At 43.6% G+C, this 17,154-nt stretch overlaps 2 protein-coding genes across 4 annotated transcripts; one reads left to right on the forward strand and one right to left on the reverse strand.

Moving 5' to 3' along the window:
* Window positions 1-123: 123 nt before the first annotated feature.
* On the reverse strand, window positions 124-12,352 carry dyrk2 (dual-specificity tyrosine-(Y)-phosphorylation regulated kinase 2). Of its 2 annotated transcripts, none has more exons than XM_041030124.1 (7): window positions 12,231-12,352; window positions 6,794-6,897; window positions 4,797-5,139; window positions 4,502-4,665; window positions 3,844-4,233; window positions 3,654-3,744; window positions 124-3,474 (listed from the first exon to the last, which is right to left on the reverse strand). In XM_041030124.1, the coding sequence occupies exons 3-7, from the start codon at window positions 5,119-5,121 to the stop codon at window positions 2,825-2,827; spliced, it is 1,620 nt and encodes a 539-aa protein (XP_040886058.1). In that variant the 5' UTR covers window positions 5,122-5,139; window positions 6,794-6,897; window positions 12,231-12,352; the 3' UTR covers window positions 124-2,824. The 2 variants fall into 2 exon arrangements, with proteins under 2 accessions (XP_040886058.1, XP_040886057.1); XM_041030123.1 differs by lacking the exon at window positions 12,231-12,352 and adding an exon at window positions 11,642-11,717.
* A 743-nt stretch (window positions 12,353-13,095) lies between these two features.
* LOC121176303 (F-box only protein 15-like) lies at window positions 13,096-16,956 on the forward strand. 2 transcript variants are annotated; one of them, XM_041030352.1, is made up of 10 exons: window positions 13,096-13,319; window positions 13,409-13,456; window positions 13,947-14,051; window positions 14,147-14,383; window positions 14,512-14,712; window positions 14,806-14,932; window positions 15,131-15,213; window positions 15,361-15,506; window positions 15,665-15,789; window positions 16,291-16,956. In XM_041030352.1, the coding sequence occupies exons 1-10, from the start codon at window positions 13,102-13,104 to the stop codon at window positions 16,561-16,563; spliced, it is 1,563 nt and encodes a 520-aa protein (XP_040886286.1). In that variant the 5' UTR covers window positions 13,096-13,101; the 3' UTR covers window positions 16,564-16,956. The 2 variants fall into 2 exon arrangements, with proteins under 2 accessions (XP_040886286.1, XP_040886287.1); XM_041030353.1 differs by having other exon boundaries at window positions 14,809-14,932.
* The last annotated feature ends 198 nt before the right edge of the window (window positions 16,957-17,154 follow it).

Consider the following 17,154-nt stretch of genomic DNA (forward strand, 5'->3'; position numbering starts at 1 on the left):
AGTATACGGTATGAACTGCACATCATAGTAAATATGTAGATTAGATTAATAAATATTAATTAAAGTGTAGTAAATAAATAAGAAGCATCTTCTAACCCCCCCCCCCCCCCTCCCCTACCCTAATCACAATCAGTCAGTTTGACTGATAGCACTGGACAACCCTGAATTAACTCTGGAGCTATCTTCCATCCAGCACTGTCATGTCCTAACATGATGTTAGTTACTGTTTCAGCTGAAGTGCTTCTACCTCTCTGAGAGCGCTTTTATTCCAAATTCATTGCAATTTCTTGTCTTAATTTTCAGCACTTGATCAGTGTAGAAATTAAAATCTTGGTTGACTGTTGCATTGTTCACACTGAAACCAGAAGAATGTATCATGTATATAAAAAGCTGACCTCTTCAGACTAACTGCACAGTAACGCAGTGCTACAGTCTGTAGTCCTAAAATACAACTGAAGACTCACATTTCTCCATATGGGGCCTATATGTGGGGTTCCTTCAGGCTACCGCTACTGCTGTTGAGCTCAAGTTACAGAAAAGTTTAAGAACTGTGAAAAGCATCTTTATTATTCTAGACATACCGGCTTTTCTATCCCTTAGGCTTCATACAGACTATCTTCTTAATTGAGGATTTAAAGCTGTGAAATCCTTGGAGCTGCTTTGTTTTCCAAACAGCCAAAAGGAAGAAACATTCAGTTCTCTATGCCGTCTTGGCTGTCAGTCCAAATCCAACAGTCATCTAAACAAATACTGCTCTATGCTGTGACATTATGGAAGATATTTTGGTGCCATGTGATTTCGGTGTGGCTTTTCATAAAGCCTGGAATTTGGTTAGAATGCTAAAAATGATTTTGCCCTCATATTTGGAATAATTTAAAGTGGTGATTCCTAAAATATAGTCCTTAAAACTACTAAAATTCAGAAGCGGTCTGCCAGTGGCATAGACTGTAAAGTTGTCATTTTATCCAGGCAATCCGACATTTTTTTTAATCTTGTCCTTTAATGCTGGCTGATCAAATATAAAGTATATTAAATAAATGCTAGTCTGCAGCCACAGTTTCATGTTTCTCCGTATAAACAAGACTTTGGTTTCTAAGATGTCATTTTTTAAAAATATCAGAGCCCTTTGACTTTGAAATGATTTATAACTTGTCCCTAAAACCACCTTCAGTCTACTTTCCTCTCTCCCTTCACAGCTCTTTCAGCAGCCATTTCGTTTGACTAATAATCAAATGGTGCTGATTAACCCACACGCCTATTCCTTTTCTGTTTTTTTTTATCCTTCTTTTACTCTGTCTACTAACCTTCACAAAACTAAAAATACTTAAAAAATCTAAAACGGAGGAGTTAAAAAAACATTTAGTCATTCTGTCTGCTTTGTAAGGCTGGGCAGTGGAGAGCTAACAGGCTATGGCTAAAAGAGGCTAAGGCTAGCCACCAGACTGCCAAAAAAGGCAAATAGTGAGGCAGCTATAGCTAGCTGACTGATTTAAATTTTGCTAGACTAACTGCTAGCCAGTTAAAAGGTGTAAATTGTTAGCAATGTGACAGCTAAACACAAACAAAATAGCTGTCTAACAACTAACCAGAGACAGTTAACAGTTAGCTAGCTAGGCACAAGGCTAGCAGGGTAACATGCTGTAAAACAACAGCTCGCTAAGAAAGTTAGCCAGCTAACAGGTAGATGGTTCAGTTAGGGTTGCTGGATTATTTTTTTCCCATTGTGTAGATATTTAAGTAAAAAATAATGACAAATGATCACTAATGTTCCCGAACAGAAACACAACACAAAATTAGTTATTTCATAGAGATATGAAAGAAAGACTAGCAAGCTAATCATTGCATTTTTTTCAGCTGTAACCTTAGTATCAGGGCTCTCAAGTTTTGAATGCAGGCAAGAGTGACACCCCCCCCCCCACGTAATCACGTGATAACAATGCTTTTTTTCATTGGTTGTTGCATTATCTTAGCCCGCCCCTTTCCTTTTTGTGATTGACTGGTAAGTGACAGGCTCGACTCGTGCCCACGTGCTTGGTTCCTCCCGGTTCCATAGCAACGGCGCACCAGAGAAATTTACCGGTATTTTTTTTCAGCATGAGAAATACAATGTGTGGCGGGAGTGCGTGACAAAAGAACGAAAAGCATGACTGTCACGCTCAATGCGTGATACTTGAGAGCCCTGTTAGTATTATAAGGCTTTATCTGACTTTTTTTTTTCAGTTAACCACATATTTATTTTCTATGAGGCCCTACTGTTGTCTGCCAGATAAAACCTTGTAAGACTAAAATCAATAAAGGTTGTTTTTTGGTGTGTAATCGATTAATCGACTATAATCTCAGCTAAATAGATTTTGCGCTAAAAAAATTAAAAAGCCTTGTTCCCTCCATCAGCACCATGTTTTTCTGAGTATGTTGTGTTTGTGTGTTTGGAGCTACAGAGTGGTGTGTGTTTTGATTGTCTGAGCAGCCCCACAATTGTTTCAAACACGTCTCGCTGCTCACAAGGTAAAACAACAAACTGTCTTTTTCAGTCAAGACTGAGAACTTGAGGAATCTGAACGCACCCCACTTAATCAATCAAGTTTCCTTCAGCTTATATCCCAGCCTAGCCATTCTGCACATTTTAGCAATCCAACACCAAGCTTCCATGACTGTATTTGTCCTGAACGCACCCCAACAACGCTGTGAAAACCAGTGTGAAAAAACCAAACGCTCTTCAAAACTGGACAAAACAGTTTTTTTTTTTCAGATGCAGCTTGTTGCTTGTGCCTGCTCAAGAGCACAGCTTCCACCTCCCGCCACAGCGAGTGGGGTGCATTCACTCTCAGCTGACTAGTTTGGGCAGAACTGTCCTAGGCTGGATGTTTCCATTGGCGTCAGTGATTGCTGCCAAGTTAGTCCTGGTTTTGGAAGAGGAGGACGTGGTGGTTGAGGACGTGGTAGCGAGTTTGGAGATGGAGGTGATGGCACCATCAGAGGTGGCGGTACCCCGTTTGGACGAGGTCTTCTCCCCTGTTGCAGTAGTTCCTGCTGGTGGCTTGGGAAGTCGCCTCCTCAGCCACGGGTGGCGCAGCGCCTGGCTGGGCGTCATCCTGAGTGCTGGGTCCCACTCTAGACACTGTTTGAGGAAGTCCAGGAACAGTGGGTCATCGCAGCCCTTCAGCGCTGCGCTCCAGTCTTTGCTACCTGGCGGTCCACGTACCTTTCCCCGCCGTGATCGCCCACCATTCAGCACAGTGGTGCCATCAGGTAGCGTAGTGACGGTGCAGTACCGCGGGTAGCCTTTGGACGACACAAAGTTCTTGGCTCGTTTGGAGACATCAAGGAGTTTCTGGCTAGGCATGCCCAGTAGTTCGATGATGCAGGCCAGCTGGTCGGCTTCATCTTCACCCGGTAACAGCGGGTAACCGGTCAGCAGCTCAGCCAGAATGCAGCCCAGGGACCACATGTCAATAGGCATCCCATACCTGGACCCTGAAGGAAAGGGCAGAGGTCAACCAATCAAAAAGCTTCAAAATTACCTTGAGGGTAGGCAGACTACCTTTACATACTGCATGCTGATAATATCATTTTGACAAAAACATAAAGCTAACTCATTAGCTTAGTGTTGACCAGTGGCTGCTTTCATTTTTTAAATTTTTTTTTCTTCTTACCTAAAATGACCTCTGGTGCTCGGTAGAACCTGGACTGGATGTAGGTGTAAACTCTCTGATGTTCATAACAGCTAGAACCAAAATCTATGACCTGGAGACAGACAGGGACAGAAAGAAAGAATGTTTTATAGATGAATGATCCCGCCTTTAATGGCTAAAACTGGGAACACATCACTTTTTGCTGTCTTACTTTGATGCCGCTGCGTCCCTGCTGCTTGAGTAAAATGTTCTCAGGCTTGAGGTCGCAGTGGATGATGCGGTTCTTGTGCAGCAAGTCCAGACACTGCAGGATGGAGTGGGCGAACTTCCTGACCAGCGGGAGGCTGAAACCCTGGAACTTGTTCTTCTTGATAAGCTCGTACAGGTTCATACTGAGCAGCTCGAAGGTCATGCAGATGTGGTTTCGGAAGGTGAAGTTCTCCAGCATGTGGATGACGTTCATGTTCAAGTCCTTGTCCTGCTTCCTCAGGTGCTCCAGGATGCGGATCTCCTCCGCTGCCTGCCGGTGGAAGCGCTTCTCATTTCGGACCATCTTCAGAGCCACGTGGGTCTGCGACTTGTGGTCGAACGCCTTCACCACCTGCAGGGGGAGGAGAAACACGATGCCCTCATTAACCTTTACTCCACTAGACCAGAAAAGAAGCGGCAATTCATGGTAAATAAAGCTCGTGACAGGAGTCGAGTATTTTCAGTGTTTGTTGGACAAATAACATTATACCTATATTATATTCCAACTAAACAACAATTAGCTGATTACACTTAATTGACAATAATTTTTTTTCCACAGGACTCCACATTTGATTGTATTCTAACTGTAGGAGTAGTAACAGTAGCAGCAGTTATCTTACCTGTCCAAAGCTGCCCTTGCCGATGACTTTCAGGACTTCGTAGCGGTACGCGATGTGGTCATGTGGGACATGGATGTAGGATCCCTGATCATCATCATAGCCACCATTGTTGGCTCCGCCCATGACCCCTGACCTCTTCTTAGCATTCGGACCAAGAAAAAACACTGGAGAGAAAGGAGGAAATACAGGACTAATAAATGATCCGTTATTCTCGTTCTCATTCCTACCAATCAAGGTTAATGATCGTAATGATCTTTTATCTCGGGTGTTAGAGGGACTGGTTAAACCTGCTCACCCTCAGGGTAGTTGAAAACTTCGTGATGTTCAAATGAGGACAATTTGGACATGAACTGCTTCATGGTCTGCTCCGGAGTCAGGTGGTTGGGCTTTGGCTTGCTGTCTGTCGACTTATTGGAGGCGGCGCTGCTCTGGCGGCAGTGGTGGGTGGGCTCTGATGCCGAGGTCTGCCGATCAGGCAGCGGCAGGCCCGGCCGGGTGGAGCTGAGCGGAGCCAGGCCGTTGGGTTGGGAGGTCAGGACCGGACGCTTGTTGGTGTTCTCCTCGTACAGCTGGGTGATGTGGACCTGCGACTGTGACGATAGCTGGACAGCGTCCGACATGGTGGCTTTAGAACCTCCCTGATGAGAGACACATAGAACCATCAGATCAGGTTTAAGGATGGTCGGGACAACAAGAAAAGGCCAACAAACTCTGAGGTGCCTCTCTGTGCTGCAAAGATGGTGCATGACAGATGAACTCTGTAAGAGGAAGTTACTGTAGTTTTGCTGCTGATTTGAACTGCTCCCAAACAGAGTTAGCATTAGCAGCAACAGTGGCTCATGGAGGCCATAAAAAACGGTAATTCCCTTGAATGAAGAATTCATATGAAGAATTGAAGAATTCATAGTCTAATAACCTAATTCTGATTAATGGACAGCTCCCTCTCTCTCTATTATTCTCTTTCTTTGTCTCTTGCTCACTCCCTGTTGCCGTGGTGACCAGCACACCTGGGTCCTTTCAGATAACAGAGGGACATTTGGTTTCAGTTCACTGTTTCATACACAGACACACACAAGCACAAAGGTGGCAACGTGGCTCAGTTCAAAGACCTGGTGTTTATCACACCATAATTATGTGTGTGTGTGTGTGTGTGTGCGCGCACTCTTGTGATCTGGCCAGTGAGAGGACTTAGGGATAAAAATAAGGAAGTAAAAAAAGACATGAAATCGAAACAAAAACACAGACACACACACACAGCAGTCAGGCTGGTGTGTGTGTGTGTGCCAGGACTGCAACAAGGTATTATTCTAATTATTAACCAATCAGATTAATAATTACCACAGCAGATTATTTCCTAAATTAAATAAACCAAACTATTAATTGATAATAGTTTGGATAAGCGGTTGAAGATGGATGGATGGATGAAAAAGATTAACTTTTAGATGAAGTCATGTGTTGTAGCCTTCAGTACAGTGTCTATATTTTCCAGTAGGGTGTCATAAAGCTGCATTTTAGTTATAACATAAACCCCTGCAGGGTTTGCTGCTCACCACCTTGCCTGAAGAAAGAAAACTGGTCTAAACCGGCCTCAGTCCTTACACAGATGTTTTGTGCTAAGTGATATAGAGCCTCTGATCTGTTTCCCTGTGAGTTAATATCATATTTCATAAAAGCCTGTGCTATAACGAGCTAATGCTAATGCATTATAATGCTAATGTTAATAGGTCAAGTGATACAGTGATCAGCAATGACATCAATTAATGGCGGAAATAAATGCTGCATCAGATCCTTTATACCATTAGTCCGGTGTGTGTGTGTGTGTGTGTGTGTGTGTGTGTGTGTGTGTGTGTGTGTGTGTGTCTGCCCTTCACACCGGCCTATAAACCAATCAGCTGTTTAAAGCGTCCTGGAGCAGAGGGCTATTATTAGTCGCGTGGCCACAGCTGACTGTTGCACAGAACTGCTGCCCAGGCTCATTGCTTTACAAAGCTAACAGCAGGTAACCACATGCTAACAGCATGCTAACACGCTACCTGCAGCTAGCTAGTAAAATTACAACCTTGTAAAGCGGCGACGGGCTGGTGTCAGGACCAGACTGAATTTCAACTGAATTCTTTATTCTCACTTTTTAAATCTATCTTCTCAAAAAATAAATAGATTGTATAGAAAATTCTTTATTACAGTAAATGGCAAAATATTCTGTACATCACCATTTAGTTCATCAAAAATATGATGAACTGTGGATAACGAACCCAGCAGTGACACGAGTAATGTGGTAAACTGGTAATGTACCGTCAGGGGGTTGTGGTTGTTGTTTCGAAGCGGCGGCAGGGTGACGGGTGACGTTGTCTGGGAGCCGCTGTGACCAGGAGAGTAGATCGGCTCGCCCACTTTGCCTGGAAAGACACAAAGAGAAAAACAATGAGTTTCACCATTTCTATTTTTTGTTGTGATTGTTTGGGTGATAAGATGGATTTAACTTTGGTCTCTGTGAGTCCAGGACAGAAACAGGCCCAGCTACAGCGAGCTTAGCGCCATAACTGGGAGCAGGAGGAAATTTTGGCGTTTGATAATTTTGTCTCAAAAGTCTGGAAAAATGCAAGATGAACAATTTCATTAGTATTTCCTTTGATTTCTCCAGCACTGTTTGTCAGCGATTCATCTGATGACTGTGAAAGCTTCTTCTTGTCATTTGAAAATGTATCTGCAGCACGAGGGCTGCATCATGAATTAATCTGCCAAATATTTCCTTGATTAATCAATGTATTATTTATAAAATATTAGATTCGAGTCATTCACTCATGCCAGCTTGTCCAGCTTCATCTAAAGAGAAACTCCAGGTGTGTCTGATTAACGTGCTGCATCTTGCTCATTAAACAGGTGCAGAGACAGAAATGTGGTGAATTCAGCAGCAGTTAGCGCTGGAGCATCTCAAACGTCCTGTCCTCAGAGAGCGGTTTCCAGGATGGAGCTCCGACTAATTAGCGATGTTACATTCAAGGCAGACTACTAGACACAGGATCAGCCTTTCAAAGTACAAGATGTATCGCCGACTCCCAAATATCACATGACCTGACCACCACCTAAAGCGTCTCTTAGGTCACACGTGTATCTGGCACATGTTTGTCAAATTCCTAAAATATTAGAAAGTGGTCTGGATGCCTCTGACACTTGTGGCTTATTTGAACTGAAATCAGATACAGACCAGCAGGTCACAGCTTCTTCTGAATTAGCTGAACTGTCTGTTTCTGCCATTCTTTGAGCTAAACTAGGTTAAACACAGATCTCTAAACTGAAACCTACAATTTATTACTGATTAATTATTATTATTGTGTAATGTAATGAAATGTTCAAGTCAGACAAAACCTTCAGATATTCGATTTATTCTCAGATATGACAAAGAAACACAGGAAAAATTAACCTCTAAATCTACTGGAACCAAAAGCTGCCTGAAATGTAGGAAGTGACGTTTAAAAGCTGATGGTCTGTTTTGGATAATGGTCTAGGAGCAGAGTGATCCAGGACCAGATCACTTTAAGAGTCTGGAGTCTGTGTGGGTCCTGCAGGTTGATTCAGTCTAAGGAGGATGAAGGTTTTAATATAGCCTGATAATCCCAGATACACTGCCTACGTCTACCTCTCTCTCTCTCTCTGTGCAGCTTCACCTCCTTCAGTTCCGATAACTCTCAGAGCAGAGCAGAGTGCATCAACAAGCAGAGCTGCAGCTAACAGTTCTTTTCAGTATTGATAAATAATTTAACTGTTTGGTCAATAAATGTCCAAAGAAATGCCAATCTCACTTTTCCAAAGCCCAAAGTGATGTGTTACCTGTCCCACAGCTGGCAATATCAAGACTGCAGCTGACGGTTAGTCGACTAAATGAACAGCATTCCTGATAATTGATTAATCAATTAATTTATAAAGCTAAGATGCTTCTTCTAGAGTTTCTGACTGTTGGACAAAAACAAAAATCTGAGGACTTCATCCTGAGGTCTGGGAAACTGATGGATTTTTTTTTTTTTTTTACATTTTTCAGAGAAAATCAATCAACTGAGAAAATCATCTGCAGATTAATCGATAATGAAAATCGTGGTCAGTTGCAGCCTTAATCAGGACTCAGTCATGGAATCAGATATCAAAGCAGCTGCACATCTGGAGCCCTGATCAACCTTTTGACATGCAGACCCTCGCAGGCCACCGTCCGGCTCTCTGCAGCTCTCAGTGTTACAGCAGACAGATGGTCTCTGCCTTTAATCTGAACGCTCACTGTAATCCTGCTAATGAGGACGACTCAGAGAGAAACACCAGCACTGCGCACTGCCAACATGCTGTAGAACAACTACATGGCAAAGCACAGGCAAACAATACACCATGCTAATACTGCTGATGACCACAACAGCAACCACACAACACAACAACCACAATCAGAGGCACAATAAATTCTGATATCATTATCAAACACAGGCATTTTCATCGTGATTAAGGACTTGACCTGTTCTGTTGTGATCCTGAATCAGAGGAGCGTCCTTCCTCTCCTGCAGATCACTGCTCAGTTAATTAGTTGAACTGATTACTGGATATTTAGTGGATTTCTTCTATGTGAAGCATCTTTGAGAACCTTTATAATGAAAACATGCCAATAACACAGTATCGATCAGGGACTAACTCAGACCGTTTCCCAGAGGCCTCTGGGCGCTCGTCGGCTCCATGAGGCCTTCGCCTCTACAGTGTATGATGATACCGTGCTCTGCCTGTGCAGTACATACTGATAATGTACCAGGGATCTATACTGGAGAGCACGTACAGTGTCCCTTGCTGCGAGCCTGACAGTTGCACGCTAACAGAGTTGAACAGCAGCGTGCTGAATGTGAACTCGACACCGAGCTGGAAATGCCAGAGCGCCGGCGAGCACGCTCGGCATGCTGCTCGACAGGACGAGTGGGAAACTCTGCAGCAACGTGACCACATGCATGCGGCACCAAGAAGCTCAGAAAGTGACCTGGAAATCACAGATGAGGAACAAAGCGTCTGTTTTATCATTTAAAACTGCTGACATTTTATTTCCGTCCCTCACTGGCCACTGTAGATGGATCACAGGCATTTATCTGATTCCAAGCTGCAACAACATTATCAATAGAAATGGATTGTTTGTGTACAGAGCTGCAACAATTAGTCGATTAACTGATTAGTTGATTGACGGAAACTTAAATAGTAGAATATTTTACTTATCAGTTATTTTCTGAGCAAACAGGATGAACACTCGCTGCCTCAGCTTCTCAAATGTGATGACTGTCTAAACTGGATCTCTGTGGATTTTGGACTGTTGGTGGAACAGAACAAGACATCTGACGACGTCAGCTGTGAGAAACTATAATGGCCATTTTTCACTGTTTTGTGTCATTTTATAGACAAAAAATTGATCAATCAGTCTGAGAAAAAATCAGCAGATCAATCAATAAGTGCTTTAAAGTGAGCTAAAAGTGATCACGTGGAAAAATCTGGAGTCGTTTGTATTATTAATACTAGAATAAATAACCTACAAGCTACACTTGTATTAACATTACATAACAGGCTAGGTGCCAGTGTTTTCATTCATGTAACTACATCTGTGTCAACACAATGACATTACTGTGCAAATACTTGACTGGTAACCACAAGGCTACCTGAGGATCCTGTGTTTACATTACGATAATCAGTGTCCAAACTACAATAACACTGATATTACCAAGCAAGCTAACGGTGAGCTGGTGGTGGTCACATGGTTACTTAGCTCGTGTTTACAATAGAATAAAAGCTACTACTATTAACGCACAAAACTACATGTTTAGCTTTAGTCTTCAGCTGCACGGTGTTCATTAAAAACATTATACATGTTGAAAATATTAGTGTCTAAAATCCTGCAGGAACACTAATGATTAAAACCGCAGTTTAAAAAAAGACAATTGTGCAGCCACAACTGCTGCTGGGAGAGAAGTCACCTTTCAGTTCACATAGATAACATTACAGAGATAAAACATTTAATGACTGTACATTTTTTAACATACCACTTCCTGTTATTAGTTGTCTTGAGCAGACATTTATGCTATGATACCTACAGCCTGACTGAAGAATGAAATGAAAACAAAGTCCTTTTCTGCAACAGTACACTGGCACCAAACTGGAAAACTTTAAATCTAAATAACCCCAAACAACAACAATGCTGTGCTACTAAAATGACAGGAACCTCTAAAGAACAGAGTACATGTCTTCTAATGGTGTAAACAGAGACATTAGCGGCTTATAAAGCTTTAAAACAAACAGTCCAGCAGCTTCAGACTGACTCTTTCACGAGTAAAAACCTGTAATAAACCCGGAACAGTCATAACAGCTTCAGCATGTGTTTGTCAAGCTGCTTAAATGTGATAAGGCGTCTGACTGTTGTGTATTTTAGAGGCTGACAGCTGTAAACAAACAAAGAAACAAAGGAGGGAAAAAAAGGCCAAAACAGCAAAGGGAAACCAAGTGACCTCTGACTGAACTGAACCGAAGCCTTATTTCTGTCTGTCGAGCTGGAGGCCAAAAATTACCCAGCAACCGAAAACACACACACACACACACACACACACACAGACACACACACACTAAACGCCACCAAACACCGAGTACAGTTAACACACACGAAGCTAAAACACGCCGAGAATCACGTTTACAGGCCGCGATGTTGTTATAAAGGCTTTATAACGCGGTGAGTAGCACAGCGGCAGTAAACAGCAGGGAAACGCACCGTGGACCTGTCTCTCTCTGCTGTTAGCTAGCTAAAAATAAACCTGACAGACAGGGAACAGAAACGTCTGGAGCAGCTTTTATTCATTTCTTTGTGTAATATTAATCTCTTTACTTCCTACATTTATAGCCCAGCTTCTCCTCTGTCTGGCTTTTATGAGATAACAGATAATTTAATAAACAGTGAAAGAAAGACTGGGTCTGTTTCTATTCCTGTCAGTTAGTTAGCTAACACAGCCCCCAGCTCCCCCCTCTCGTTTCTGACTCATTCATTTACACTGGATTAAACGGAGGTAACCACAGTACAATCAGCGGTGTGTCTCCACCACACTGGCCGGGCTCAGGCGCCCTCCGGCCGGCTACAGAGGCTGTGCTCACCCGTCGGAAGGACCGAGGCTCCGGGCTTCTTGGTTAACATGGCGGCCGCTCCTCTCCTCTGGACAGAGACGGGCAGGACGCCTCCTCTTCCTCCATCTGCAGCTCCTCCTCTTCCTCCTCCTACTCCCCCTCTCTCTAATCCCTCCTTTCGCACCCTCAAACTCAGGAATAACACTGTAATAACTTTACTGTACTATACTGTACTGTAATAACTGTCCTTAAATTCACTGTATTTAACAGGCAGTTCCTCTCCCTCACTCCCGCCTCTCACTCACTTTTATAAAAAAAGCATTTTTTAAATGTAAATCTCATTTTTGTCTCACTTCTCGAGCTTGGAAGCAGTAATTTGACCACAGAATAAATAATGAACAAAAACACAAAGAAACAGAAGCAGCCCTGAAGTTTTACTTATCAGCTTTTTCTGTAGATAGTAAGTGGACCTTTAATTTACTTTTTCTTAATTTTTTCAAACTAATTTTACATCAGCACTGAAGTGTGACCAAACTGCCGGTAACCATAGAAACCATACTGATGCTCCACAACACGTTACCGGTTAAACAACGTAGTGATAAAAACCAGTGATACTCACCACAAAAGCCATAAGAAGTTTAAACCACGTTGGACGAATTTTCCTGTTTGGAGGAAAAATACGTTTAAACCACAGATTTTTTCTGCGCTTCGAGTCCCAGCAAACTAAAAACGATGCTGAAGGTGTAGCAGAGCACAGCGGTGCTTCTCATGTCCACCTCGTCCTCTGTTTTCCATATGAGGACATCATCACTTTACACAGCGTGTGATTGTTTATCAAGCTGCTTGGAGACCCACAACATGTTTACATCAGAGCTCTGTCGTGTTTCTTCTGGGTAGTGTTGCGTTGACAATAAAGGTTGTTCAATCAATGGGTGTGTGTGTGTGTGGTCTCAGGTTTCATAGCTTTTAGTTAAATTGTGGACAGGAGCACACTTATGCAACACTTACACAGACACACATAAGAGCAGAACTGCCCATGTCAGCAGAAAACACACGACCACACCTTCTTTTTGACTGATTTTACAGGTTCAGTAACAGATAACTTCACAGGTGAGTCACAGAACATGAAGTCCGGACCCGCCTGTAGTCCGGCCGAACCGGGCTTTGTGTTACAAAAGACATCTATAAATAAACTCAACAAAACATTTCTCACAGCTTTAGAGAACGTAGTAAACAAAACAATAAATAAATAATACAGGAAAGCAGAACAAAAAAACCCAACAACAATAAACAAAGAAGTACACAAGAACACTGTTAAATGGTAACATCAATATTATGACGTAAACAGACCTTCTGTGTCAAACAAATAAAACACGGCTGCCATCTAGTGGCTTGGCTGCGCAGTTGCCCGCACACTGAGGCTTTTGTTGTGAAAAATAAACCTGACCGGAAGTAAAGACTGGCGGCAAAAATCAAACAACGCCGCGGTGATGGCGGCGGGACGAGGGGAGTTTTTTCGAAGTTTCCTGGAGGGTTTGGAGAGGCAGCTCGCCCAGCAGGGTCCAGGGAGACGGCCGCCGGTTCGTGGCAGAGGAAAGCCCGGTTCGGGCGGACTACAGGCGGGTCCGGACCATAGACGTGCGGGCGGCAGAAGGCAGAAGAGACGGCCAACGGCCGCACCGAGCCCGGCCAGCGGGAGTGATCACAGGTGAGCCGTGTGCTATGCTAAAGCTTTGTTAAAGGAGCGAAGAATAAAATTACACTGTTAAGTTAGTAATGTTTTTATTTGTGTTCCAGCCGCTTAGAACCAAGGACAGAGGAAAAGGAAACAGATTTTCTCCAAAGGTGAGTTAGCTAAACCACAACCACGACCAACGACCTATGCCGCCACCTGTGCTTTAGCGTGTATGATCGTGTTGTTAATTTAAGATAAAACATTTTCTTTTATTTTCATTCTGACTTTTTTTTATGTTGAGGTCGCTTTTTATCGTTTGTCAGTTTTACTTGTGTTGGAACAGCAGGTGGAAATTAGCTGCTGAACTAAAGCCCACACGTTTAACCTGATGCATCAAACAAATCAAATACACTGAATTTTAGCCACTTTAGCAAATATGATGATTGATTAAACTGAACCGTTCATGAATCAGTAAGACAATAGATGATCCAGTGCAATGAAATGTTTTTTCTAGATCTACTAAATACCTGTAAACCATAGGTGTGTTCTGCAGGAAGTGGATGTAGTTGTAAAATAACCGTATCATGTTCAGCGATGCTGTGGACAGACGACTGATCTGTGGTGTCAGTGTTTTGCTTTAAGGCCTTGTGTCTTCTTCAGGCTCCCGTCTGAGATTCTGGTTAAGATTCTGTCGTACCTGGACGCCGCCTCGCTGTTTTGCATCAGCCATGTCAGCAAACTCTTCCAACAGCTTGCCAATGATGAGTAAGTCAGTCAGTCAAAAATGAACAGTAGGATTTCATTACACAGTGTGTAGTACTTCTCTGCAGCCAGTGTCCTGTGACCTTCTTTCACTCTAGTGTCATGTGGCATAAGATTTACATGTCAGAGTTTGGGAGTCAAACGTGGAAGCCAAAGTCGTTGGATGATGCAGCGGTGCAGAGGGGCCCGGCGGGGGCGGGGGATCAGTCAGTGGGCCACTGGAAGAAAATGTACTTCAAGACTGTGGCAGGACAAGAGATGAGCAAGTGGAGGAGAAAGCTGAGAGACATCAGCCCATACACTGGGTTACCCAGACAGACGGAGTGGGTCCTCAGGTACGACAAGAAAACTGGATTTTAAATTCACAAAAAAATCAGAGAATACTGAGAGATTTTCAGGAACTGGAAAATGTTGAATATCAGTCGTATCATCTTGTTTAAGCCTCGTGTTGTGTTTTTTCCAGGAACCTGAATGTGAGCTGGGAGTTGATGGTGTGTGATTGCTGGGGACAGGAGCACCGGATGGAGCAGAGCCGAGCCTACTTCTTCGAGTCCTCTGTGATCATCCGCTGGAGCGGAGGCAGCTTCACCAGCTACCATCACATCAGCAGCATCCAGCTGCACGGAGTGAGGAAGGAGACACTGAGGAGCCCCGATGTCAGGAAGTAAGATGCGTTTCCTCCACCTCTTCCACACTACCTTTAATACCCTTCCTCTCCTCCACCACACCTCCATCTGTCCTCCTTCTTCTCCCTCAGCAGGCCTGACTGGCGGTCTCTGATTTTAAAGCTGGACATGAGGACTCAGCCTGGTCGCTTCATCGGCAAAGACAGACTGATCAAACTGATGTACCTGTCCCCAGGTGTCATCATCGGCGTATGGAGGGTAAGTGTCTGTCTGTATTGACGTGACAGTGAGTGCATTAAAACATCTAAATTTAAAAAAATGTGCGTCCACATTAGTGTTTGCAGCTTTTTTTTGCAGAGACCTCCGTCTCTGACCTCCGTCTCTGACCTCTGTCTCTGACCTCCGTCTCTGTCCTTCGTCTCTGACCTCTGTCTGAATGTGTGTTTGTGTGTGCAGGGTCAGAGCAGCGTTGCCTTCATCATGGTCAGCCTACACTTCCACAAGCTGGTGGAGAAGAGTCTGCTGGGATCTCCAGTCTGGTTGGTTCTCCTCTCATCAGACTCACAAACGTCCAGTTCGTAGAATCTTTTCCATCAGAGTCATGATCAGTTCCTGAGGTGTATGATTCTTCTTCGCTCTGTTCAGGTTTTTCCTTTGCTTTTCATCCCGTTTGTCCTTTCCTGCAGCCCGTACTCTGAACCTCTGGACCGACCGCCTGCGTACAACTTGGACCCTGAGTTTGGTCTGCACGGCTACACTCTGCACTTTGTCCTGCATAACACCGGCACTGAGATCATGTCAGGACTCTTCCACCAGCTCTCCTGTCGCACAGGTAATCTGATTACATGATCATGATAAAGTTTATTTGCATATGGAGCAGGGAAGTGAGATCCAATCACAGGTGACGCACTTCGAGCTGTCCACCTGCCAACACGTCGTCTGAGACTGTTGTGATTGTGGTGTTGAAATCTGTTGTGTTGCTGTGGTCAGCTCAGATCCAGCAGGGACTGGTGGAGCTGAAGGTCATCAGCAGGAACGACTTGTCCCAACACCGATCGCTGTCTGGAAACGTCAAGCTGCCGTGGAAAAGCGATGCTCTGGAGGGCTCAGTGGAGGTACAGCTGTCCCGTAAACACTCAGCACACAGCACACCCTGTGCCTGTAACACTGAGGGCTCATCATTTTCCCCTTTTCCCGCCATATTTTGACAAATGTGAAGAATGTTTTGAACTTTGACCTTTACTTTACAAGGTGATGCACTTCAGAAACACTGAGCTCAGGTCAAGTAAAATCAAGCGTCAGCCTCAGCCAACAGTCTGACTGATACAGTGATGCTCAAGGGTCCAGCGGATTAACACATCGCATCTCTCTGGTTTAATCCGTAAATAATCCGATAGTGATGGTGTTAGTGAAACCGTTCCGCAACCGTTCCCTGACACAGACCGACACGGGCTTGCTTCTCAAGGCCGTGTGTTATGTGAAGTCCTGCGCAGCAGGCGGTGTCCTGATGCATGTGTGGTAGGATTTTTATCACTGTGGCATCTTTCATTTGCACCGCGGTGCAAAGGCTCACGTCCGTTTTTTCCGCTCTGACCGTTCTGTCTTACGTCGTGTAGAACTGCTGCATCATGACGCTGACTCTGCTGGATGAGTTCCAGAAACCCTTCTGGTGTGTCAGCTCACCCATTTTCATCACGATGGCGAAGAGGCCGCTGTCCTTCGACTACGGCGGCGAGCACTTTCTGATGGAGTACGGGAACTCGGACGGTAAGGTGAAGATGATGCTGGTCTGGTTAAAGGAGCAGAAGCAGTTTTTCCTCATCAGCCTCACCGTTTACGTTTCTGTTTTCAAAGTCAACGCACATTTCAGCAGAGACTACGGAAGCTGAACTGGAACATTTTGGTTTATGATCTTTACAGTTCCGATGCAGAGGCTTCGAGTTTTTCGTGTATTTAATCAGTTGTTTACAAAATGTCTCTTCTTTGTGGTTTTTGTTGATGAATTTATTATTTAAAAATTGATTCTGTAAAGAAAAGAGAATATATCAGAAGCTAATGCTGGTGAAGCTTTGTTTGTTTGTTTGGGCTGTTTTTCACCAGAAAAATAAACAAATTTCATTTTCCATTTTGTTCCTGGTGTCGGTCCTGAAAATGCAAAGCAGAAAGGACTAAACATTAAGTTAAACTTAATTTGGCTAATCAGTAATTTTAGTTTCGATCACAAACACATGGATCGAATTCACAGGTGAATAATACATTTCTCTTTAAAGATTCTATACAAGTCGAACATGTTTTACCTACAATACTGAGAAAATAAATCGTTTTGTCATCAAGATTTTTTTCCATGATTTATTAAATTCTTCTCATCTGTGACAACAAGTTCAAGTTAAGCAGAGTTTTGGTTGTGAATTACTTTTGATGTGGGACAGAAAATGATGGATCTAATCAGTGTAACATCACATCTTTCATTTAGCTCTTCT

Source organism: Toxotes jaculatrix, chromosome 22, assembly GCF_017976425.1.
Source record: "Toxotes jaculatrix isolate fToxJac2 chromosome 22, fToxJac2.pri, whole genome shotgun sequence".
NCBI classification, from domain to species: domain Eukaryota; kingdom Metazoa; phylum Chordata; class Actinopteri; family Toxotidae; genus Toxotes; species Toxotes jaculatrix.